The sequence below is a fragment of the Bombina bombina genome, chromosome 3 (genome assembly GCF_027579735.1).
Source record: "Bombina bombina isolate aBomBom1 chromosome 3, aBomBom1.pri, whole genome shotgun sequence".
Taxonomy (NCBI): Eukaryota; Metazoa; Chordata; class Amphibia; order Anura; family Bombinatoridae; genus Bombina; species Bombina bombina.
The window spans coordinates 1,172,104,281-1,172,131,084 of NC_069501.1; the positions used below are offsets into that span (position 1 = coordinate 1,172,104,281).

At 33.9% G+C, this 26,804-nt stretch overlaps 1 protein-coding gene across 1 annotated transcript in view; it reads right to left on the reverse strand.

Annotated features, from left to right (window-relative positions):
- The window catches only part of CNTN5 (contactin 5), a 990,860-nt gene that overhangs the window by 578,387 nt on the left and 385,669 nt on the right, over window positions 1-26,804 (reverse strand). Inside the window, exon 6 of the mRNA XM_053705588.1 lies at window positions 19,778-19,880. Within this exon, the coding sequence (XP_053561563.1) occupies window positions 19,778-19,880 (103 nt within the window). The remainder of the gene's footprint in view (window positions 1-19,777; window positions 19,881-26,804) is intronic.

The window sequence follows — 26,804 nt, forward strand, 5'->3', positions numbered from 1 at the left end:
TATCCACACACGATAAGTGTCTCTTTAATCTACTATTATTGTTCTCGCACTAATACATTGTATTTCTGCTATTCAGTCACTTAACAAGTGTTCTTATTCTACTTTCGTTTTTACACTGATACACTGTATCACTATATTTATTGACTTTTATTAGATGCCCTCCGAGTGGATGTACTAGTCTAACAGATATCACAAGATAATTTTAAATTGCGCTTTAGGCTTTTTAAATTGTGTTTTGCGCTCAAAGAGACATGGGCAGATGTTTTCCTAATTTATGTATCTAATTTGTGTTTGATAACCCGATAATATATATATACATTATTTCTATCCGAACTCATCGTTTATTGTATCAAATATATTTTTAAAAAAAACGTATACTTCTAAATGATTCATTCATTTCTTAACGAACTAGTGGCTAATCCATTAACTACTCATTATCACATTTAAACAACATCATAAGTACTATAGCCTCCCTGTTTGGCGCTCCTTCTAAATTCTTTCTATCTCTTGTTATAACTTATAACGACCGTATTTGGCGGTCGTTTTCTAGAAGTTGAGCCAGTACTTTATTTTTTGGCGCGGTCCACTACAAACCATTCCCACTTTTAGAAGTTATTTTACCCTTGATGAACAAAGTAATTACCCACTCAAGAATATTTAGAAGGTATTTTGATTAAAGGGATATGAAACAGTTCATTGTGTCTTAAAACTGCATGCTCTTTCTGAATCCTAAATGTTTATTTAAACTTGAGTGCTTCCCCATGCTCAGAACAGACATAATTATTATTAAGGAGATAATTGAATGCTCTATCAGAAAGATTAAAGGGATACATTTAGCCACCAATCAGCAAGTGCTACCAAGTGTGCTGAACCATAAATGTGCCTGCTCCTAAGCTTACATTCCTGCTTTTTAAATAAAGATACAAAGAGAACAAAGAAAAATTGATAACAGGAGTAAATTAGAATGTTGCTTAAAATTGCATGCTGTATCTGAATCATGAAGAAAAAAAAACATTTGGGTTTCATATCCCTTTAATTTTGACTTTACTGTTCCTTTAAGGATATTGATCAAAATTGACAGTTCATAGACCTCAAACATACGCCAATGCCATGTGATAAATACTTAACAAAAAGCATTTAACAGCACAGTTGTGGTAGCTCAGGGCATTGAATCAGCTTATCGGAGCAGGGGACTAGAATTTATTTTATGATGAGGTGTCCAGACAGATTATACTTTATAATAAATCTGTATCAGTTTGAATGCATAATGTATCAACCTTAAAATGTAATATTTATTAAGAAAAAAGAAATACACATTCAAGATTAGAAACAAGGGATTAACAACAAAAAGTCCAAATGTATGCACCACATAACTACAGGGATAATTGACACTGGTTCAATATATGCATTCTTCTGCTCAGGAGACTTCCAGTTGATACAAAATGTTCCCTAATGTCCTTTCCGTTGCAAGTAACTCTCAAGATATTTTTATTTTAAATTGTATGCAAAGAAATTGTAGCTGAATGAGCTGGTCTGTACATAAAACCATCACGTCCTTTGGGTTTCCTTCTTAAGATCAGTGTTGCAAGTGATGTCAGACTATAGAATATTTCTACATTTTGTTTTCTTAGCGTAAGAATGGAATATTGTATCACTCCAAATATAAAGTTTCACTATGGACCTTAGATTTAGAATATTTGTTCACAACAAAACCGACCCTAAAGAAAGAAAAACACTTTTCTAGTTGTTGATTTAATATGTATGTGTGTGAATATATATATATATATATATATATACATATATATTTATAATTTTTATATATATATATATATATATACATATATATTCACACACAAACACACACACATTGTTTCACAGAAATTGTACTGCAAAAACATGAACAGAATACTATTAGTAAGAGTCAGCTACCCTATCCCCTAAAGCTGTTTTGACTGATGCTATTATGAATTTCTTAAATTATGTCACACAAAGAATCATTCTTCTGTTCCATAATGCACAGGTAAAAAAATATTCTCCGGCAAGTTTTTTCAGCAGAGGTTTCTGCAAGTATCATGCAAAGTAATTAAATAAACAAATAAACAAATGAATATTAAGATCTCCTTACATTAGCTCTCATAAATCTGTACAACCTCTAAGTGAGCATCATATATTTTTAATCATTTCATTTCAGGGGCAAAATCAGCAAACACGGTCATTGAAGACAAGGCTAAATTATTCAGTGCTATGACCAACCATTGTCTGCCATGAGTGCTACTTTAATTTATGTAAACAAGCTGTTTTTTAATATCACACAGGCATCCTTGTCTGATTTACCTTAGGAAATGTTGAAATATATTTAACTAGTCCTAAAGCCCGTTCACACAGGCCATTTCTTGCAGTACATCGGTCCCACCCCTTGCTCTCTCTCCCTCCCCCTCTCTTTTGCTCTCTTTCTCCATCCCTCTCTTTTGCTCTCCCCCCTCTCTTTCCCCTCTCCCCCCTGTCTCGTTTGCTCTCTCTCCCCCTCTCTATTGCTCTCTTTCCCCCCTCTCTTCTTTTGCTCTCTCTCTTTCCCCCTCTTATTTTCTCTTTTCCCCTATCTATTGTTCTCTCTCTCCCCCTCTCTTTTGCTCTCTCCCACCTCTTTTTTGCTCTTTCCCCTCTCTTTTGCTCTCTCTTACACTCTCTTTAGCTCTTTCCCATCTCTTTTGCTCTCTCCCCCTCTCTTTCTATCTCCTTCCCCTCTCTCTCACCCGTGACCGAGCCCAGCCCCGCCCCGTCACACCCAGTCACGCCCCCATTCATGCCCGGCCACGACCGCTCATGCCCGGCCATGCCTGCTCACGCCCACTTCCGCCCACCGTCACCGTGCCGTAGCAGATCAGGTAGACTGTAAGGCCAGGTGTGTTGGTCCTCGTGCTGTCTCTACTGCGCATGACAGCTTCGGACAAACACACTTGGCCTTTTATATTATAGGATATAAAACTTTATTAATATTTGCTATCCCAGATCACTATACCATCCAAACCTTTAGTCCTAAGATCATTGTATCTTTTATCTTATGTTGTTTTGTAGACTGTATTAAATTGTTTAGAAATATACTTTTTACTTTTATTTTGTTATTTAAAATAGTAGTTTTTGCCTTCTGTACTACTGTACTGTAGTAGTGTATAGTTTAATTAAAATTAGAGGTTTCAAAAGGTAGTTCTAAAATATATTTTAGTTAAAGGGACACTGTACCCAATTTTTTTCTTTCGTGATTCTGATAGAGCATGAAATTTTAAGCAACTTTCGAATTTACTCCTATTATCAAATTTTCTTCATTCTCTTGGAATCTTTATTTGAAATGCAATAATGTAAGTTTAGATGCCGGCCCATTTTTGGTGAACAACCTAGGATGTCCTTGCTGATTGGTGGATAAATTCATCCACCAATCAAAAACTGCTGTCCAGAGTTCTGAACCAAGAAAAAAAGCTTCAATGCCTTCTTTTTTATATAAAGATAGCAAGAGAATGAAGAAAAAATGATAATATGAGTAAATTAGAAAGTTGCTTAAAATTGCATGCTCTATCTGAATCACAAAAGAAACATTTTTGGTTCAGTGTTCCTTTAACAAATATTTAACAGTCATATTATATACACCCCTAAACATCTATTACACATAAAAAAGAGACTTCTCACCAATGTGATTTTACATTCTTTTAATTACAAAAATAAAACGATTATGTATTATTGCATATATACAAACATCTAAGAAGTATGAACCTATAAACATGCCATAGGTAAAACTAGCTGTTTGAGAACAAATATGCATGCAGAAATAAAATAAAAGTATTAAAACTAGAAGCCTTGTTATACTTCATCCATGCACAAAGCAAGAGCCGAAAGATCCACTGAATGAGTGCACAAATATTTGGCAACAATATGCATCTATACAAGTCATGCCATAAGAACATTTTGTTGCATCAAATCAATGTATTGTGAAATGCATAATTAAGGACGCTTATTGTTCAAAAATAAACTCTGCTTTGTGTGAGAACCATAAAAAAACCTTGTATCTTTGTATACAAACCTTGAAAGTTTTTAAGTTATTTTGATAAAATAATTTACTGAAAAGGGTATGTGTAAAAAAAAATGATGATCAGCTGTTCACATTTATGTTAGATACAGTATATGATTTTTGCTAGGTGCAGTGAAATAAATGTATCCCTGCTGCCTTCTTGCCTCAATTTGCACCTTTTCTTACAATTGTATTCTACAGCTGCTCAGAGCACAAGTGGGGTTTGTATCATGTCAGCAACTCCAAACTGAGTCATTACCAGATCATACAAGCACCTTGGGCTCTCTGAGCAAGTGTTAAAGCATTTAAAATGCTGGCGCATAGTGCATATTTAAATACACTTTTAAAACAGCTAAAACATGTACTGTATATTACAAAAATGCTTCCATTCAAAACTGAAATGCATCCATGTGGATTCCAATTTTAGCTGGAATGTCCCTTTAAGTCAGTATAAGTCTCCAATGAAGCTTTAACACAAGGTGTAACTATTTATAGTAATATTCTACCACTTGGGTGAAAACTAATTAATATTTTAATAATAAACATTGGAGACTTTTTTGTTCTAACACTAACTAAAATCGTTATATTGTCATATAGAATTTTTTTTTTCCCATTTTGATAATGCAATTAATACTGTAATTTAAATTTGCCGATTTCAGACAAATTCTTTTCGCTGTTCAAACGTTAGAACCGTCTAAAAAATAATGTTTAACATAAAATTCCTTTGCACATTTTCATAAAATTCATATAAATGGATCACCTTTAAAGACACAAATTATAATTTATCAAAATCATCAATATATGTATATTTATCAATCTCTACCATTTTAATTCATCCACTGATTTTAAAGTGCACCGTCTGTCTCCTGTCTTTACCAATTACTCTTTATTCATTTGAGTGACACATATTCCTTTGTGACTTTAATCTGGATATGTGGATTTGGCAATCATTCCTTAAAGTGTCTGTTTCACAGACATACTCCACTGTGTATTAGCATCTGTCTAAAAAAAATGGGCTAGGATAAATATTTAATGCTCTTCTGCTTTGTTATGAAACCTAAATTAATTACTTATTGGTATAAAAGAAAAGAAAATGGAAAACAATCTTGTATTTTACGTAAATCTACAGTCAAATACTGAATTAAAAAACAATAAAACAATCTTGTTCTGGTGTGTAAATAAAGTGAGACAGCTGATGTTAGCATAACTTAACCTTATACTACAATTGCAAATTAAAAAAAAAATCAGGTTAGTGCACAAGCATTGAGTTAAATGTGGGTTTAGCTAAACCTATAAATTAGACACGGTATAAAATGTCATTCTAAGTGGTTAGGAGCAGAAATAACACAGCTGATTTTATTTTGAGCTAATGGCTGTGAACATGAGATAAGGAGTTGCACGGTAAAAATAACTTCATGTTGTACGTTGATAGAATTTACTTAGATAACCTTTAATTACACGATGAGACCTGGCACTGTTACTGTCCTGAGGGTAAATTATGAGATGGATTTTTCTCAGGTTAATATTAGAGGTATGTATGTATTTTAAAGGGACACTACTGCTTTGTCCCACTTGCCATTTAAATAGTAAACAGAATTAAATATCGATGTAGATTAAAAAGTCATACTTGAGTTTTTTGTTGATGTCACGTTCTATCAATTGTGCTTCCTTTAATAAAGTTCTTTTAGTATAGAGCATCCACATTTCCACCCTTAAAGGGACACTAAACCCAAACGTTTTCTTTCATGATTCAGATAGAGAATACAATTTTAAACAACATTCCAATTCACTTCAATTATCTAATTAGCCTCATTCTTTAGATATCCTTTGTTGAATAAATAGCAATGCATATGGGTGAGCCAATCATACAAGGCATCTATGTGCAGCCACCAATCAGCAGCTACAGAGCCTATCAAGATATGCTTTTCAGCAAAGGATATAAAGTGAATGAAGCAAATTAGATAATAGAAGTAAATTAGAAAGTTGTTTAAAATTGCATGTTCTTTCTAAATCATGAAAGAAAAAAATGTGGGTTTCATGTCCCTTTAAAGTGACCTTGCACACGTTTTGTGCAATGAAACGTATGTATTTATTTATCCTTTAGGGTTTTTCAACTGGAATATAACAATATTAAGATGTATTGCCATTTTTTTAATTTATTTTTCATTTGAAGTCTTTCACATATGAGTCACAGAGATTTAAAACAATAAAATAATTTATTATAGACTTTTTTCAATACACTTTACAAGTTTATATTATTTTATATTACAATTATTATTATTATTATTTTCACTTTTGCATGTGATATATGATATACAAATATGATGCAGCAGGTTATAACCCATAAACTAAAGAGACAAACACCACATTTTATTTCATGATTCAAACAGAGCATGCTATTTTAACCAACTGTCCAATTCACGGGTATCCTTTGTTGATAAGCACACCTAGTTATGCTCAGACACAGCAATGCAGAACTGGGGGGTAGCTGCTGATTGGAGGTTGCACATACGTGTATATGCTTCTAGCTAACCCAATTTGTTCAGCTAGATTCCAACATTGCATTTGCTGCTCATTCAACAAATTATACCAAGAAAATGAAGCAAATTTGATAATAGAAGTAAAATAGAAAGCTGGTTAAAAATGGTTTAATCATGAAAGAAAAAAATGGGTTTCTTGATAATTTATTGGTATGGGCTAAAGAGTGCAATAAAGGTTTAAAGGGACACAAAACCCATTTTTTTTTCTTTAATAATTCAGATAGAGCATGTAATTTCAGCAACTTTCTAATTTACTCCTATTATCATTATTTCTTTGTTCTCTTGCTATCTTTATTTAAAAAGCAGTAATATAAAGCTTAGGAGCCGGCCCTTTTTTGGTTCAGAACATGGGTTATGCTTTCTTATTGGTGGCTAAATGTAGCCACCAATAAGCAAGGGCTATCCAGAGTGCTGAACCTAAAATAGGCCGACTCCTAAGCTTTACATTAATGCTTTTTAAATAAAGATAGCACGAGAATGAAGAACATTTGCTAATAGGAGTAAATTAGAAAGTTGCTTAAAATTGCATGCTCGATCTGAATCATGAAAGAAAAAAATTAAACTTTAAGAATAGGGCTATGTTAAAGTTAGGCGTAGGGATGTGAAAATATTTTAGCGCACATTACAAATAACAAATGTTTGCTGTGTGCATTGTTTTTCTGAGTTCTATGGCTTTCTTGCCAGAAGTTACAGTTCAAGTTTAGCTTCACCCATTTTTCTGCAAACAATTTTTTTCTTTCCGTCATTTTGCATGTAACAGAAATAGAGGCCCATTTATCAAGTTCCGTATGGAGCTTGTGGGCCCGTGTTTCTGGCGAGTCTTCAGACTCGCCAGAAACAGCAGTTATAAAGCAGCGGTCTAAAGACCGCTGCTCCATAACTCTGTCAGCCTGCTCTGAGCAGGCGGACGGAAATCCCCACAATTCAACCCGATCAAGCACATCTTGAACTCTTTTGGGGAGACTGTCCTGAAGTTTTCTTATAGGGACATAATACTCATATGCCAAATCACTTGAAACTGATGCAGTATAACTGTAAAAAGCTGACAGGAAAATATCACCTGAGCATCTCTATGTAAAAAAGGAAGATATTTTACCTCACAATCTCCTCAGCTCAGCAGAGTAAGTTCTGTGTAAAAAGTTATATTCAGCTGCTCCCAGCTGCAGGTAAAAAGAAATGAACAGCAGCCAATCAGTGCTGAAGTCATGAACTCTTTTACTGTTATCTCATGAGATTTGACTTAACTCTCATGAGATTTCATAGTAAACTTCCTTAAACTAAATAGGGAAATAAGATGAGTGTTCATGAAGCTTACTCCCTTCGCTGTCCCGGGACAGACATACTGATTTGCTGCTTAGAAGTCCTTTACAATGGGATGTGGCTACTGAGGAACTTTTGAGGTAAAATATCTTTCTTTTTTACATAGAGATGTTCAGGTGATATTTTCTAGTCAGCTTTTTACAGCTATGCTGCATCACTTTCAAGTGTTTCAACATTTGGGTATCATGGCCCATTAAGGAATCTTCTTGTATATTATACAAGGCTTCTTTCAGCACTTCCCAGAGTTTAGATTTAGGTTGTTTTTTTATTTTTTTCTCTGTCCAGGTGATCCCATACTGCCTCTATAATATTCAGGTCTGGACTCTGTGGAGGCCATTCCATGACTTTAGGGTTTTATCAGTTTTTATTCTCTCCAAATATGATTTCACTGCATTAGCAATATGCTTCGGATTGTTATCATGCTGAAAAATAAAACCAATAACTATCAGACGCTTTCTAGAAGGAATGACAGGGTTTACGAGAGCCAGGTTCCTGCTATTGCTCAAGTGTAATGGAAGGTTGCCCTAAATTCTTACCACTTTAGCTTATAGAAGCTGTTTTATCTGATTTCTTTCTGGTTTTTTTTTTTAATATTGCATACAAATATCCTGTATTTTCTAGTTATATTCTAATAAAGAGATGAGGAATAGAATAACTATATATGGTCATTATACCATTGCTTAAACAAATCTAACGGTGGCCTAGGACTTTTGCTCAGTTCTGTATATACAGTACATATATATATATATATATATATATATATATATATAACAGTATATATAATATTTTAAAAAAATGTTATATGTAATATTTCAGTAACGTAATGGTGAGATTAGTAAATCTTTATGTGCACTAACTGATGCCTAAATTGCAAAACACAAATAATTTTACACATATTTTGAATTTCTTTCTTATTCACATAGAAAATAATATTTTTTATTATTAAATATATATACTGTATATATATATATATATATATATATATATATATATATATATATATATATATATATATATATATATATATGTGTTTGTGTGGGTGTGTGATACTGTTAATGTAAAATAGAGATATAGGTACACACACACACACACATATATATATATATATATATATAAATAATTGTATATAAATACACCAGCTATCCAGGATATAATAAGTTTTGAGCACAGATAAAAAATTAATTATAATTTCTTCTGGTGCAAGGAGGTGCGCAAAATAATTAATTATAAAAAACGCGTACCTTAAAACCAGCACACGCTCTTTAATACGTATTATTTAATGGTGCGCCTTTGTGGTTCTCCTTTTTTATAATATATATATATATATATATATATATATATGTATTTACATTAAAACATTGTATTCGTCTGTATGGGAAGAACATTGGAATGTGAAAATTGAATAACTCCTGTCGGGTTAGTTTGCAAGCAATATGTGTTAGGTTTTTCTCTACTGCACTCACCATTGACTTCTATAGTGCGAATACATTAACACAGTCACGGACATTTGGTTAGTGGTTAGTGTGTGTTGGGTTTCGCTCACATGCAAACTTTTTATTTTCAACTTGTAATACGCGTGCAACCCGATGTGCGCAAAAAGCTTACTTCTAGCATAGTTTAAAGGACCAGTCAACATAGTAGATTTGCATAATCAACAAATGCAAGATAACAAGACAATGCAATAGCACTTAGTCTGAACTTCAAATGAGTAGTAGATTTTTTTTCTGACAATTTTAAAAGTTATGTATTTTTCCACTCCCCTTGTACCATGTGACAGCCATTAGCCAATCACAAATGCATACACGTACCATGTGACAGCCATCAGCCATTCACAAATGCATACACACTTTTTCTTGCACATACTCAGTAGGAGCTGGTGACTCAAAAAGTTTAAATATAAAAAGACTGTCCACATTTTGTTAATAGAAGTAAATTGGAAAGTTGTTTAAAATAGCATGCTCTATCTAAATAATGCAAGTTTAATTTTGATTGAGTGTCCCTTTAAGCTTGAGCAAAAGTGTTAAATAGCTTGCCACTTGTAATCTGGCCCTCTGTAATTAAATGTGTAAATATTATCCTTTTGTCCTCTGCTTAAACTCTAATAACGTTCTAAAAAAAAATAAAAATATTTTTTTGTAAATTGGTAACAGTAACATTTGAATATTGAATCTTGCATTTGATTATTAAGTGTAACATTCAGTATTCAAATGTAGCGTATGACTATTCATATATCAACATTAAAATGTTGATTCTCGTAGACTTCTGTGTAAGTCTATAAAAATCAATATTCAACTGTGCTATTCCAATATTAACATTTGATTGTTTCATCTGACATTCAAAGTAAACATTCCCACTAAACATTTCAACAGTTGGACAAATGACAAGAAATCCAATTCCTTTACAATTCAATTACAGCAAGGGTTAGGGATATTCTTAATTCTTTTGTCTTAAACATATTTTTTAATAAATCTTTTTTTTTTTTTTTGTAAATGTTCAATACCACAGAAAATAAAATCTAGCAAATACAGCTAGCAAAATATTTGCCAGTTGAGAAATACAAGTCAAATTATTTTTGCTATTATGACTGGCAAATTCAATCTTGCCAGTTGCCACTGCAAAGGATTAGATCACTTTATCATGGCTGCTGTCTAGGTTAAAGAATGAGAACAAAGTCCTTTTGCTAGTTATTGACATTGCTAATAATGCATCATATTTCTGTATGAGAAATTCCTTGAGCTGTCAAGATCAGCAGTGCCCGACTCCTGCTCATCTGTGTCCAAATGCATGATACACTTTCTCTAGGGTATGTAATATTTCTCCCATTAACTGCTTTTCTAAATTCCTAATTAACCTTTCCTACCGTGTGGTAATCACATTCTCAAAGCAATAATAGACTTGTGATCTCTAATTATTCAAATCGTTCCACTAGTAAACTTGTTAAAAAAACAAAAAAAACAATAACAGTCCATTAAGTCCTTGTCTATGTTTTACATAGCTGTCTTTAAGAGAATGTTGTTGTTAAAATATACTGTATAATGCAAATTCCAATGACATAATGTAAAGATTAGGCAAATTGCAACATTTCTATTCATTTTAGAAAAATAAACAAAATCACAGCATTCAGATAATATAAGATCAAATTTTAAAAAAAATATTGTTACAGTCAATTGTATACTTTAATGTTGTGAAATATTTTATATCTTGGTAGGTTTGCTATCTGACCGTTATTTTACTGATACAACCGGTATTTAGGTCTAACCAGCAGGTGGCAGTATTTTGTGAATACCGGCAATGTTAGTCTGACTTGCCTGTATTGTACCAACACTGTCAGTATGGGAAGCTTAGCTGAGCGCGGGGGGGGGGGGGGGGGGGCATTAATTATGTTCATTAAAGCAAAAAAACTCCAAGAGCACCATGGCAATGATGTCAGGGATTGTGGGATACTCTGAGTTAAAGGGACAGTATACACTCATTTTCATATAATTGCATGTAATAGACACTACTATAAAGAATAAGATGCACAGATACTGATATAAAAATCCAGTATAAAACTGTTTAAAAACTTACTTAGAAGCTGTCAGTTTAGCTCTGTTGAAAAGGAAAGCCCACTGCAAGTGGTAAATAAGACACTCCCCCCTCCCCCTTCTTTTGCATATGAAAAGACCCTTTACACAAACAGCAGCAAGCTGGAGAAGGTAGCTGACGGTATTCTCATAAAACTTTGGGGCTTGGTTCGGAGTCTGAAAATCAGAGCAATGTTATTTAAAAATAAGCAAAACTATACTTTAAAAAAAAAAAAAAAAAACTTTATGAGCTTTATAAATAGATCATCTACAAAACATTTATGCAAAGAAAAAATGAGTGTATAATGTCCCTTTAACTGAGCTGCACTGTCCAGATGGCAAACAAACCCACCAAAGCACAAGGCACTTTGAAACCATAGCTTCTCATCTGCTCTAAGGCCTTATTCTTCAAATCTCTCTGTTTAGAAGAGATTATCTAAAATGATCCTCCTACAACTACAATGAACGTTTCTTACATTTACTTGTTATACTTTAGACTTTTTATATTGTTTTTCAAAGGCACATGAGACACAATTTTTTCCAATCATGATTCAGATAGAGCATGCTATGCACTATATGGCAGCAGTTGTCCAAGAATTTTATTCATTCCTGCCATAAAGTGCTCCAGATGCCTACCTAGGTATCTATTCAACAAAGAATACCATGGGAACGAAGCAAATTTCAAAATAGAAATACATTAGAAACTTTTTTTGTTTAAATTGTATGCTCTGTCTGAATCACAAAATACATTTCTTTCCTATAGCATGGAGAGTCCATAATTTCATTCCAATTACTAGTGAGAATTCAACTCCTGGCCAGCAGGAGGAGGCAAAGAGCACCCCAAAATATTTTTTTTCGGTTTCATATCCTTTCAAATTTAACTTTTTTTTAAGGTTTGCACTTTCTATTTTGCGTTTTGATGCATTTAAACATTGTATACAGAATTGTATTTATGATTTAAATTTTACAGTATCTGATTGTGCTTTGAATGCTTCTATGCGGTTTTCAGAACTTAGGATTGTTCTCTGTATATTTCCATGTATCTTTGTATTTTTCTATATAGTCTGCAAAAATTAATTTGTAACACTAAGGAAAAGTGCAGAATAAAGCTATAGGGTTCTATTTATCAAATGCCAGGTGGACAAGATTCGCTCTCAGGAACTTGGTCCGCAAGGTGTCTGCTGCCCACATTTATCATTGCACAAACCAATGCTTTTACAATGCTGCCCCCTGCTTGTGAGTGGCCAATCCCACCTCTGCAGGGGTGTCAATCATACCAATTAGATTGGATCAGGATGATTTGAATCTGCCACACTTTAAATAGCAGAGAAGTGAAATAGCTTGAAACGCTATACTCCAAAGCTGCATTCACAGCTTAATAAATGGGGCCCATAATGAATGTACATTGCAATGTTTTTATATGCATTTTTTTCAAATTAGACTCTTACTTTCACGTCTGGAGATGCTGCTACAGGTGTCATACTATTACTTATATATACGGTAATCCAGTGATATTTGTACTACGGCAATATCAAGGAGACTAATGCTGCATCGATGTTCTAACTTTTGTTGCAAGTGCAAATGCTTCATTGTGATAATATAAAATCATCAAAAAATATCACAGGAGCAATGCATAGACCTAGAGTTGGGGTTAGGGTGTACGTTAAGGGTTGGAATTTGGAAAAGGTTGGGTTAAAGTTAAAGGGGCTTTAACAGTAGATAAATACTATACAGAATTGTGTATTCAAAGCAAAAGATACACTGGGAATAATATGCAGATGTGTTATTTAAATGATATTAGTTGATTGATAAAGAAATAAGTGTAAAGGTTTAGTGACCATAAATCAATGGGTGCTGCCATGTTGTAACCTAGGTTTCATTTATCTACTCTTCTCTGCTAATTAGGTGAATTGTAAATGGCTCCCTAGTATGTGCAACCAATTACTCTAGGATAGAGCACATTTCTGTGCAGAGTCTACTCGTAAAACTCTAACAGGAATTGGAAAGCTCACAATTTTTCAAAATAAATTATAGAATAACATGACAAAATAAATAATGAAAGTATTTAGCTTTTTTACTACACATAATTAAGCATTTAATAATACTGTATAGTCTCAAAGTGTTTTATATAAATTTTATATATAGCTACATATATATATATATATATATATATATATATATATATATATACACAGTATGTGTATATATATATATATATATATATATATATATATATATATATATAGCTATCTATATAAATTGCAATAAATATTTTCAGGGCATCATGTAAAATATAACAGTTTATGCAATCATTTTTTTCACAGTTCAAAGGTTCTGAGTGAGATGCGTCGATAAAAATAAATATTATGAACATAGCATGCTTACCACAGCGTCTCTAGATGTCAATTGTTTTCCACTTAGGAAAAAAGGCTAATTTACTTAAAATGAATTTGATTACTAAAGGGATGAATAATTTCTTCAGCAGAAAGGTGTCAATTACAACCAGAATAATGTGCCAAGTATCAGGAAAGAAAAGTGTTATCGTTTATTAACACTTCAGTGCTGGAGGGAAAAGCCACACTAGCTTTTTTCAGCATCAAATAAAGTGAAATTTGCTGTATGATATTTAAAATGAGTTTATAAATTAACCTATATTACACTTTAGTACCAAGGGATTAAATGTACTGCAAAATAGTCATTCTCCGGAGTCTATACAATAAGCAAATATAATATTGTTCTTACAGGCTTAGAAATATATGTATTACAACGGTACAGCATTAACCCATTCACTTCTAGTGTGGGAACAAATGTTAAAGGGACATACAAGTAATTGTATAATATATGCATAGGGGACGAATTATCAAAGTGCGGGCAGACATGATCCGCTGTAGCGGATCATGTCTGCCGCACATTGATAAATGCTGACTGCATACGCTGTCTGCATTTTTCATTTTCAAGTGAAATGTTTGCTCAATGCGCCCCCTGCTCATTCGTGGCCAATCAGCTGTTAGAAGGGGGTGTCAATCAACACGATCGTCTCAGATCGTGCTAATTGTGGTGATTGTGTGAAGTGATGGTAAATTTACTGCAATTTCAAATTAAATTATTATTCCTCAAGTCATTGCCACCAAAATCGCAACTTTTTTTTTATATCTCAAACATTTGTTTATAATTGTAGATGCAACTTACATAGCGTTATCGTATTTCACTCCGCCCCCAGCATTACTTCCTGATCAGACTACAGAGTGGTAACACCCACTCTCTACATCATTAGATGGGCATCAAGGTCTTTAACTTTAGCTTTGCGCATAAGTTATATCCTGTATACAATAAGCTACGTTATGCAATATGTTAAAATGTAGCGCATGCGCTTAGCTACAGAAGGACGTGTTTTGGGCCTGGATTTTGTTTGAATGCCAAAAAAACATGACTTTGAAAATTAATGGCGTCGACTGTACGGGTGGAGGAACGGAGATACAATTAAACTATACAATTACTAAATATCTCAAAATAATAACACATTTAACAGATTTCATGAATGAAAGTCCATATATTTTTTTTATTTTCAATGCGATTGAATGTTGCAGATACTCATAGTTGACCATCACTTTAAGGAGCAGCGGACTTAAAGGGACACTAAACCCATTTTTTTTCTTTCATGATACAGATAGAGCGTGCAATTTTAAGCAACTTTCTAATTTACTCCTATTAACAATTTTTCTTTGTTCTCTTGCTATCTTTATTTGAAAAAGAAGGCATCTAAGTTAAGGAGACAGCAAATGTTTAGTTCAGACCATGGACAGCACTTGTTTATTGGTGCTGTCCAATCAGCAAGGACAACCCATGTTGTTCACCAAAAATGGGCCGGCATCTAAACTTACATTCTTGCTTTTCAAATAAATTTACCAAGAGAATGAAGCAAATTTGATAATAGGAGTAAATTCGAAAGTTGCTTAAAATAGCATGCTCTATCTGAATCACAAAAGGTTCAGTGTCCCTTTAAGACCGCTGCTTCTTAACACGGAAACAGGTGAATACGTGGGTTGATAAATCGGCCCATAGTATGCATCAGTACTTAAACGGGCATGAAACCCAAAATGTTTCTTTCATGATTCAGATATAGCATGCAATATTAAACAGATTTCTAATTTAATTCTATCATAAAATGTTCTTGTTATGCTTTTTTGAAAAGCAGGGACATAAGCTCAGGAGCGTGCACGTGTCTACAGCACTATATGGCAGCATTTTCTCCTGCCATGTAGTGCTCCAGGCATGTGCACGCTGCCTTTCTAGGTATCACTTAAAAAAAGAATACCATAAAAATATATCATAACATTTTATGTCCCTTTAAGCAAAGCATTGCACACAAATGTAAGAAAAGCATTAAAAGATGTCATATTTTTTTGTAATTTGTTTTGCAGTCCATAGACACACATTTTGACAAATATGTTTATTTTATTTCATATGCAGTAGCCAAAAAAAATGGCAATTTAAATTAACTCCTTTACTGATTAAAGGGACATTGTACACTAGATTTTTTTTGCATAAATGTTTTGTACATGATCAATTTATATTGTCCATCTGGCAGTATGTTTTTAGTTTAGTATCTCTTTAATTAGAAATTATCGGAAGCAAGAAACTTTATCTCCTTTAGATGCCCTTTTGTCTCGGATGCATTTGTTAAATTAAAAATGCATTTATAAGATGCAAATGCTACAATTCTGACTCTTACAAAAAAAAAATCTATTTTTTTCATGAATATTCTGCTTGGCGCCTACGCTTTACCTAGTTATGTAATTTGTCATCCCTATCCTTAACAAATTGCAGCAATGCACTGCATTATTTATATTGCTTTATATCTATCAACGTATAAAGTTCTGGTTTCAAAAAACTTTATTAAAACACCAGTAACAATATCAATGAAAACTCTGAGATACTCATTCTAAACAATTTTAAAGTTCAATGCCAACATTCTAACATTATTTTAGATATTTCAATAGAGTGCAATTAATATTGCATTGTTGAGTCACTCATACCTAAATTTGAGTGTAATAGGATAGAGGCCTTCATGTATCATATTGTGCACAGACAATGCTCTCAGAAAAAGAACCTGTCTAGATGCCTTTAAAGGGACATAAAAACTGATTAAGATAGAACAAACAATTTTAAACAACATTCCAATTTAATTCTATTATCAAATTGTCTTTGTTTTTCTTGTTATCCTTTGTTGAAAAGCAGGGACGTGTGCACGTGTCTGCAGCTCTATATGGCAGCAGTTTTGTAACAATGTTATACATTAGCAAGGGCACTAGATTTCCTGTCATGCAGTAATCCAGACATGTGCACACTACTTATTTAGATATCTCTTCAACAACCAATAACACGAGAACAAAGCAAATTTGATAATAGAAGTAAATTGGAAACTTTTAAAAAAAAAATTGTATTCTCTATCTGAATCATGACAGAAGAAAGTTGGGTTTTATGTCCCATTATGGCCTCTGGTGCAGCATTGGCTGCTGGAATTTAGAATTGCAATAATACGAAGAATGAGTTTAGTTTGTCTTACATTTGCCCCTCTGAGGTTGCGGACATAAAAAGCTGTGAGCATAATACCAGTGCTTCTTAAATTTCTTTTTTAGGCTGACTTGAGTGAGCCTGCACCAAAACAGCCTCAAAGCTTCATAAATGGGGGCTAGAGAATACAATCAACAAACCTTTATTTTACTTCTGTGAATTAAAGGGACACTCAGGTAAAATTAAATTGTAAAGATTCAGATACAGCATGTAATTTTAAACAACTTTCCAATTTACTTCCATTAAAAAAATGTGCACAGTCTTTTATATTTACACTTTTTGAGTCACCAGCTCCTACTGAGCATGTGCAAGAATTCACAGACTATACGTATATACGTTTGTGATTGGATAATTGTTATCACATGGTACAGGGGGAGTGGAAATATACATAACTTTGAAATTTGTTAGAAAAAATCTACTACTCATTTGAAATTCAGAGTTAATGTTATTGTATTGTCTTGTTATCTTGCATTTGTTGATTATGCAAATTAGATGTGCGTTTCGATTCGTTCCGAATCGAAATTCGGCCGAATTTGTTAGATTCGGAGATTCGGATCTATTCGAATTTCCAAATTACGGTAGTACCGAATCTACCGAATAAATCCGAAATAGTTCAGATTTATTCGTTACATTCGGATGGCCATGGATTACACTAGTATTGTACAGTATATTAGGTTATATCACTCTGCTATCGGCTACACCTAATATACAGTACATAATACTAGTCTAATACACAGCACATCCCACCTAACACATACCGAAATTACGAATTTCCGAATCAAACCGAATTCTGCCGAATTTATTTGAATCCGAATGAATCCAAAACAAATTCATTCGAAATTTTCCGAATTCGAATCCATCCGAACCGAAATTCGAAAACATCCGAATTGATCCGAACTGAACCGAAACAAATTTTTCGGCTGTGTACAAGTCTAATGCAAATCTACGGTGTTTACTGGTCCTTTAAACATCTTCCTTTTGAGAAACATATGCATAAAATTGGGCTAGATTCATAAATACTCATTATGGTCCTGAGGGGTTTTATTAAAAATGTATTGATGATCTTTTCACCTATATTTCCTAATCGATCACCGTTAGGTGTTGCTTTCAATAACATACACAGTTGTTTTAAATGGCCCAATATATGATATTTCACCCAGCAAACGTATACCATTAGAAATGCAGAAAAACAATAAATGCAACCACAGCATTTAGAAAAGACGGGATCTGTAGATGTCTATATTTTGTTATGTTAATGTAGTGTCACTGGATAGAACACTATCTGTAGAAGCAACCTCCGAAATGCAAAAAAAAGCAGGTAACGTTGGGCATTCTAGGGAGATTTCACCTAAACTGTCACTGCTTGTGTGAAGTATTTTGTCTTGAGGGCATGTTTCAATACATGAAAGCCGACACGATTATCCATTTATTTTACTTTTATTTTTTCTAACTTTTTTCAAGTTTCCTCTCTTTCACATGTTAGAGTGCACTACTTTATAATGGTTGTTGTTTATATATATTTTTTCTTTTTTTATTGCTTTTTTATTAGTTTGCTTTGTAATGTTTTTAAAACATTTTTGTGATGCTAAAATCCTTGACAATGAAAGTGGTTCTATGTGGTAGGAAGTTAACAGTTACAAGATAGAAGCATCTCCATTGATTTCAATAGGGCTGGCCTTGTAATTCGCTGTTCAGATAAGGGCTAGGTACAAATCACAATGAATCTAACCATTTTCAAACAACAATGTTGCGTCTAGTTTTTTTCAGCTAAACATTAATTCCACAAACTAGTTTTATCAAATCTAGGCCATTGTAAGGAAACACTACTGACATATTTCTCAAAGTTCTCAAAACGTGCATGCCCTTGAGCATACCTCAATATGGTCTCATGAAATAAAGAGCTACATTTAAACAAAGTATACTAACAAATGAAAGGTAAATTTGAGAATAGAAGTAAATGTCTCTGAATCATCAAAGTTTAATTGAACTACTATTTAAAACACCACATTCAGAGCTAATGTAAAAATATAAAATTCAATATTTTACATGAAAAGCACATTCAAAACAGTGGCCAACCATTAAAATATTGCTGTATTTATTCCATAAGCACATTCATATGTGATCATTTTGCAAAATATTGACATTTTATGAGTATATCAATCTCTTCAATATCAAAATTCAAAATAGCACTAAATATTCTTATGAACACTGCTTCCTAATTTGCCAGTTGCTGGCTCAAATAAGCAATTTTATACATAATTGTCTCAACATAGGGGAGACCCAAAACATCTTATTTGATATATATATATAGTTATGGTGTTTAGATGGCGAATATCCATACTGTAATAATCACAATGTTATTATAAAACTCTCTTTGTATGTTTTAAGTTAATACTCTAAAGAATAGGTAAACATAAGTAACACAATAATTTTCCAAGTCTTTAGCTTTTTAATAAACATTTACCAAAGAGGAAAGTAAGAAGTCTTAATCTACTGAAAGATTAGTAAAATAATTTGTGTGTAATTGTCTTAAAAATCTGTTTCCCTAATATTTAAATATGAAATGTCACTTACAGGACTTAGTAATTCGAATATGTTTTGTACGGCTATACACAAGAGCTTTGATAAAATGTTCATTTTTAGCAAGATATCAGAAGACAAATTAAATATAACACATACTAATAAACAATTGCGACTAATTTAAAGGAATGTGTACTTACTTGCCAAGTGCAAAACACTCCATTTTAACAGCTGTTCCCTTGGCAGCCGTAAATGTATATGCAAAATGGACCTCAATTTTTGGTTCATATTCTCCCATCACACCTGGGAAATAAAGAATAGTCTTAAAATAAAATAGATATCACTTCCTTTACATGCTTTGAATTTTTTTTAATGTCAAAGTCAGTATTATGAAAATGACTATAGCTGAAAGTGAGAATGAACATAATGAAAGGCAGATTTAAATTTAACTAAACCTATAAAATAAAAACGGATTCAATGTTTTTTTTTCTCATATTTTTCTTTCGTATACAGAACAAATTTCAGGACAAGTTTTAAACTCATTGATACATTTTAAAAAGTTAATGCATGACATAATAACCCAATAAACAATGGTACATTTGATTATATATATATACAATATATATATTTTTTTGTTTTGAATGTGCTTATATATATATATATATATATATATATATATATATATATATATATATATATATTAAAATTATAATTAAATAATTACAATTATAATATATAATTTACACTAGTTAAGGAAGGACAGGGGAGTGTCTTTTCCCATTTGATATTGTTGTCTATCTTTATCTATCTATCTATCTATCTATCTATCTATCTATCTATCTATCTATCTATCTTACTTTTAAAGGGACACTCAAGTCAAAATTAACTTTTCATGATTCAAGTAAAGCATGCAATTTTAAACAACTTTCCAGTTTACTTGCATTAACAAAATATGCTAATTTTTTATATTTACACTTTTTGAGTCACCAGCATTTGTTATTGGCTGATGGCTGTCACATGATGCAGGAGGAGTGGAAATAGACATAACTAAAATTTGTCAGAAAAAAAAATCTGCTACTCATTTGAAGTTCAGACTAGTTGCTATTGCATTGTCTTCTTATCATGCATTTGTTGATTATACAAATATACTCTATTGACTGGTCCTTTAAGGGATTAAATAATTACCTCTAGTGCACTAACCCAGTCCTCTCTTTCAAAGACCTCAGGCCGTGCTAATAGGAAGCTTAGGCCTAGATTTGGAGTTTGGCGTTAGCCGTGAAAACCAGCGTTAGAGGCTCCTAACGCTGGTTTTATGCTACCGCCGGTATTTGGAGTCACTCAAAATAGGGTCTAACGCTCACTTTTCAGCCGCGACTTTTCCATACCGCAGATCCCCTTACATCAATTGCGTATCCTGTCTTTTCAATGGGATTTTTATAACTCCGGTATTTAGAGTCGTTTCTGAAGTGAGCGTTAGACATCTAACGACAAAACTCCAGCCGCAGGAAAAAAGTCAGTAGTTAAGAGCTTTCTGGCTAACGCCGGTTTATAAAGCTCTTAACTACTGTGCTCTAAAGTACACTAACACCCATAAACTACCTATGTACCCCTAAACCGAGGTACCCCCACATCGCCGACACTCGAATAATTTTTTTTAACCCCTAATCTGCCGACCGCCACCTACGTTATCCTTATGTACCCCTAATCTGCTGCCCCTAACACCGCCGACCCCTGTATTATATTTATTAACCCCTAACCTGCCCCCCACAACGTCGCCTCCACCTACCTACACTTATTAACCCCTAATCTGCCGACCGCAAAGCGCCGCCACCTACGTTATCCTTTTGTACCCCTAATCTGCTGCCCCTAACACCGCCGACCCCTGTATTATATTTATTAACCCCTAATCTGCCCCCCTCAACGTTGCCTCCACCTGCCTACACTTATTAACCCCTAATCTGCCGACCGGACCTGAGCGCTACTATAATAAAGTTATTAACCCCTAATCCGCCTCACTAACCCTATAATAAATAGTATTAACCCCTAATCTGCCCTCCCTAACATCGCCGACACCTAACTTCAATTATTAACCCCTAATCTGCCGACCGGAGCTCACCGCTATTCTAATAAATGTATTAACCCCTAAAGCTAAGTCTAACCCTAACACTAACACCCCCCTAAATTAAATATAATTTTAATCTAACGAAATTTATTAACTCTTATTAAATAAATTATTCCTAATTAAAGCTAAATACTTACCTGTAAAATAAATCCTAATATAGCTACAATATAAATTATAATTATATTATAGCTATTTTAGGATTAATATTTATTTTACACGTAACTTTGTATTTATTTTAACCAGGTACAATAGCTAAAATAGTTAAAATAATTACAAATTTACCTGTAAAAGAAATCCTAACCTAAGTTACAATTAAACCTAACACTATACTATCAATAAATTAATTAAATAAACTACCTACAATTACCTACAATTAACCTAACACTACACTATCAATAAATTAATTAAATACAATTCCTACAAATAAATACAATTAAATAAACTTGCTAAAGTACAAAAAATAAAAAAGAACTAAGTTACAAAAAATAAAAAAATATTTACAAACATAAGAAAAATATTACAACAATTTTAAACTAATTACACCTACTCTAAGCCCCCTAATAAAATAACAAAGCCCCCCAAAATAAAAAAAATGCCCTACCCTATTCAAATAACTAAAGTTCAAAGCTCTTTTACCTTACCAGCCCTGAACAGGGCCCTTTGCGGGGCATGCCCCAAGAAGTTCAGCTCTTTTGCCTGTAAAAAAAAAAATACAATACCCAAGCCCCCCAACATTACAACCCACCACCCACATACCCCTTATCTAACCCAAACCCCCCTTAAATAAACCTAACACTAAGCCCCTGAAGATCTTCCTACCTTATCTTCACCCTGCCAGGTTCACCGATCCGTCCTGAAGAGCTCCTCCGATGTCCTGATCCAAGCCCAAGCGGGGGGCTGAAGAGGTCCATGATCCGGATGAAGTCTTCATCCAAGCGGGAGCTGAAGAGGTCCATGATCCGGATGAAGTCTTCTATCAACGGCATCTTCAATCTCCTTTCTTCCGGATCCATCTTGCAGACCTCCGACGCGGAACATCCTGCTGGCCCGATGGACTAACGACGAATGACGGTTCCTTTAAGGGACGTCATCCAAGATGGCGTCCCTCAAATTCCGATTGGCTGATAGGATTCTATCAGCCAATCGGAATTAAGGTAGGAATATTCTGATTGGCTGATGGAATCAGCCAATCAGAATCAAGTTCAATCCGATTGGCTGATCCAATCAGCCAATCAGATTGAGCTCGCATTCTATTGGCTGATCAGAACAGCCAATAGATTGCGAGCTCAATCTGATTGGCTGATTGAATCAGCCAATCGGATTGAACTTGAATCTGATTGGCTGATTCCATCAGCCAATCAGAATTTTCCTACCTTAATTCCGATTGGCTGATAGAATCCTATCAGCCAATCGGAATTCAAGGGACGCCATCTTGGATGACGTCCCTTAAAGGAACCGTCATTCGTCGTTAGTCCGTCGGGCCAGCAGGATGTCCGGAAGAAAGAAGATTGAAGATGCTGTTGATAGAAGACTTCATCCGGATCATGGACCTCTTCAGCTCCCGCTTGGATGAAGACTTCATCCGGATCATGGACCTCTTCAGCCCCCCGCTTGGGCTTGGATCAGGACATCGGAGGAGCTCTTCAGGACGGATCGGTGAACCTGGTATGGTGAAGATAAGGTAGGAAGATCTTCAGGGGCTTAGTGTTAGGTTTATTTAAGGGGGGTTTGGGTTAGATTAGGGGTATGTGGGTGGTGGGTTGTAATGTTGGGGGGCTTGGGTATTGTATGTTTTTTTTTACAGGCAAAAGAGCTGAACTTCTTGGGGCATGCCCCGCAAAGGGCCCTGTTCAGGGCTGGTAAGGTAAAAGAGCTTTGAACTTTAGTTATTTAGAATAGGGTAGGGCATTTTTTTATTTTGGGGGGCTTTGTTATTTTTTTAGGGGGCTTAGAGTAGGTGTAATTAGTTTAAAATTGTTGTAATATTTTTCTTATGTTTGTAAATATTTTTTTATTTTTTGTAACTTAGTTCTTTTTTATTTTTTGTACTTTAGCAAGTTTATTTAATTGTATTTATTTGTAGGAATTGTATTTAATTAATTTATTGATAGTTTAGTGTTAGGTTAATTGTAGGTAGTTTATTTAATTAATTTATTGATAGTATAGTGTTAGGTTTAATTGTAACTTAGGTTAGGATTTCTTTTACAGGTAAATTTGTAATTATTTTAACTATTTTAGCTATTGTACCTGGTTAAAATAAATACAAAGTTGCCTGTAAAATAAATATTAATCCTAAAATAGCTATAATATAATTATAATTTATATTGTAGCTATATTAGGATTTATTTTACAGGTAAGTATTTAGCTTTAATTAGGAATAATTTATTTAATAAGAGTTAATTAATTTCATTAGATTAAAATTATATTTAACTTGTGGGGGTGTTAGTGTTAGGGTTAGATTTAGCTTTATGGGTTAATACATTTATTAGAATAGCGGTGAGCTCTAGTCGGCAGATTAGGGGTTAATAATTGAAGTTAGGTGTCGGCGATGTTAGGGAGGGCAGATTAGGGGTTAATACTATTTATTATAGGGTTAGTGAGGCGGATTAGGGGTTAATAACTTTATTATAGTAGCGCTCCGGTCCGGTCGGCAGATTAGGGGTTAATAAGTGTAGGCAGGTGGAGGCGACTTTGTTGGGGGCAGATTAGGGGTTAATAAATATAATATAGGGGTCGGCGATGTTAGGGCAGCAGATTAGGGGTACATAGGGATAATGTAAGTAGCGGCAGTTTACGGAGCAGCAGATTAGGGGTTAATAATAATATGCAGGGGTCGGCGATAGCGGGGGCGGCAGATTAGGGTTTAATAAGTGTAAGGTTAGGGGTGTTTAGACTCGGGGTACATGTTAAAGTGTTAGGTGCAGACGTAGGAAGCGTTACCGCATAGCAAACAATGGGGCTGCGTTAGGAGCTGAACGCGGCTTTTTTGCAGGTGTTAGGGTTTTTTTTCAGCTCAAACAGCCCCATTGTTTCCTATGGGAGAATCGTGCACGAGCACGTTTTTGAGGCTGGCCGCGTCCGTAAGCAACTCTGGTATCGAGAGTTGAAGTTGCGTTAAAAATGCTCTACGCTCCTTTTTTGGAGCCTAACGCAGCCTTTATGTGGACTCTCAATACCAGAGTTATTTTTATGGTGCGGCCAGAAAAAAGCCGGCGTTAGTTTTTCGGGTCGTTACCGACAAAACTCCAAATCTAGGCCTAAGTGCGGCAGCTCCCAGTGACTGTGCTAAAGGTCCAATTTACTTCTATTATCAATTTACTTTTTTCTCCATGTATCTTTTGTTGAAAAGCAGGTAGGTAGACTCAAGAATTTAAACATCTGGATGAATATATTGAAGCATATTTGCAAGAATACATATAAAACTTTAATATCTTTGCAAGGGCACCTGATGGAAGCAGTCTTTTCTGCAATGTAGAGCCTCAAACTTGGGCATTTTACCTACCTAGGTATGCTCTTCAACAAAGAATACCATGAGAATGAATTTTCACAATAGAAGTAAATATGAAACTTTGTTAAAGTTGTTTGCTCCGTCTGTATAATGAAATACAAAATTTGGGTTCTATGTCCCTAAACAGAACAAAGGAATATACTATGGCCAAGAATCCAAATGTGTAGCCCTTGCCAAATGAAATTACTATTTTCTTTAGACTTGTGCACTTGTGCAGCGGAGGAGAGCGTTTCAGAGGGTAAGTGCTGCAGTCTAGCATGGGAAGAGGTGTAGGATGTTGGATCCACCACGCTAAGCCTCCTATTAGCACGTTCTTGGGGCTCTGTGAAGAAGATTTGGGATTAGCGCGTCTTTCCGGGGGCGATAGAGGTAATTATTTAACCCTTTACAGCTAATTGAAATGAAACAAATGAATACTGATACATTTTAGCAGTATTTGTCCATTTTCTTTAAATTAGTTACTGCATTCATTTGGATATTAATTTCATTAAAACAAAATAGATACCCATATTTTCATCACAAATTCACATTCATAATGAAGTGAATGCACAAACGTAATTTCTCCCTTCTTTATTATTCAGCATTTGTATAAATAGTGTTGCAATTAATATGAAATTGTAATTATGAAGAAACATTCTGATGTTTATATTGTATTTGTAAATAATGTTTATTTTGTAGTTGTATATAATGTTGTTTTCTAATTGAAATCATGGACATGTCTTGCCAAACTTATGCAACTACAATTCTCCATTTCTTTCATTTTTTTGGGGGTATGTGTATTTTTGCACGATTACCAACAATCTATTGTAAAAAATATATAGTGTCTGGCTCACTTTTATAAAGTTAACAATTGTTTGTTTGGCTTCATTCTAAATGAAAATTCAAAGTTATGATAACCTTGCATTTGGAATGTCATTCAACTTATATCTATGACACCTATTTTTCTATTGAATATTCCCTTTAGCACCAACCAATTCACCTATTTGCTTTTTTCTCTTGGTATTCTTAGTTTAAACTAAACATAGGTAGGCTCATATGCTAATTTATAAGCCTTTGAGGGCTGCCTCTTACCAGATGCTTTTTAAATCTCTTTTCAACACAAAGAGACAGAAAGTACACGTGGGCCATATAGATAACACTGTGTTCAGGCACAGAAAGTTATTTAAGATCTAGCACAAAACAATGCTAAATTTAAGACAATAGATAATAAACAGTCACAGTCATGTGATCAGGGGGCTGGAAGAAGGTTCCTAGATACAAGGTAATCACAAAGGTAAAAAGGACATTAATATAACTGTGTTGGTTATGCAAAACTGGGGAATGAGTAATAAAGGGATTATCTATCTTTTAAAACAATAACAATTCTATGGTAGACTGTCCCTTTAAGGACCCTTCTTAAAGGGACAAACAAGTCAAAATTAATTGTTCATGAGTCAGACAGAGCATGCCATTTTTTTTAGCAACTTTTCAATTTACTTCCATTAACAAAATGTGCACAGTCTTTTTATATTTACACTTTTTGAGTCACTGGTTCCTACTGAGCATGTGCAAGAATTCACAGAATAAACATATATGCATTTGTGATTGGCTGATGACT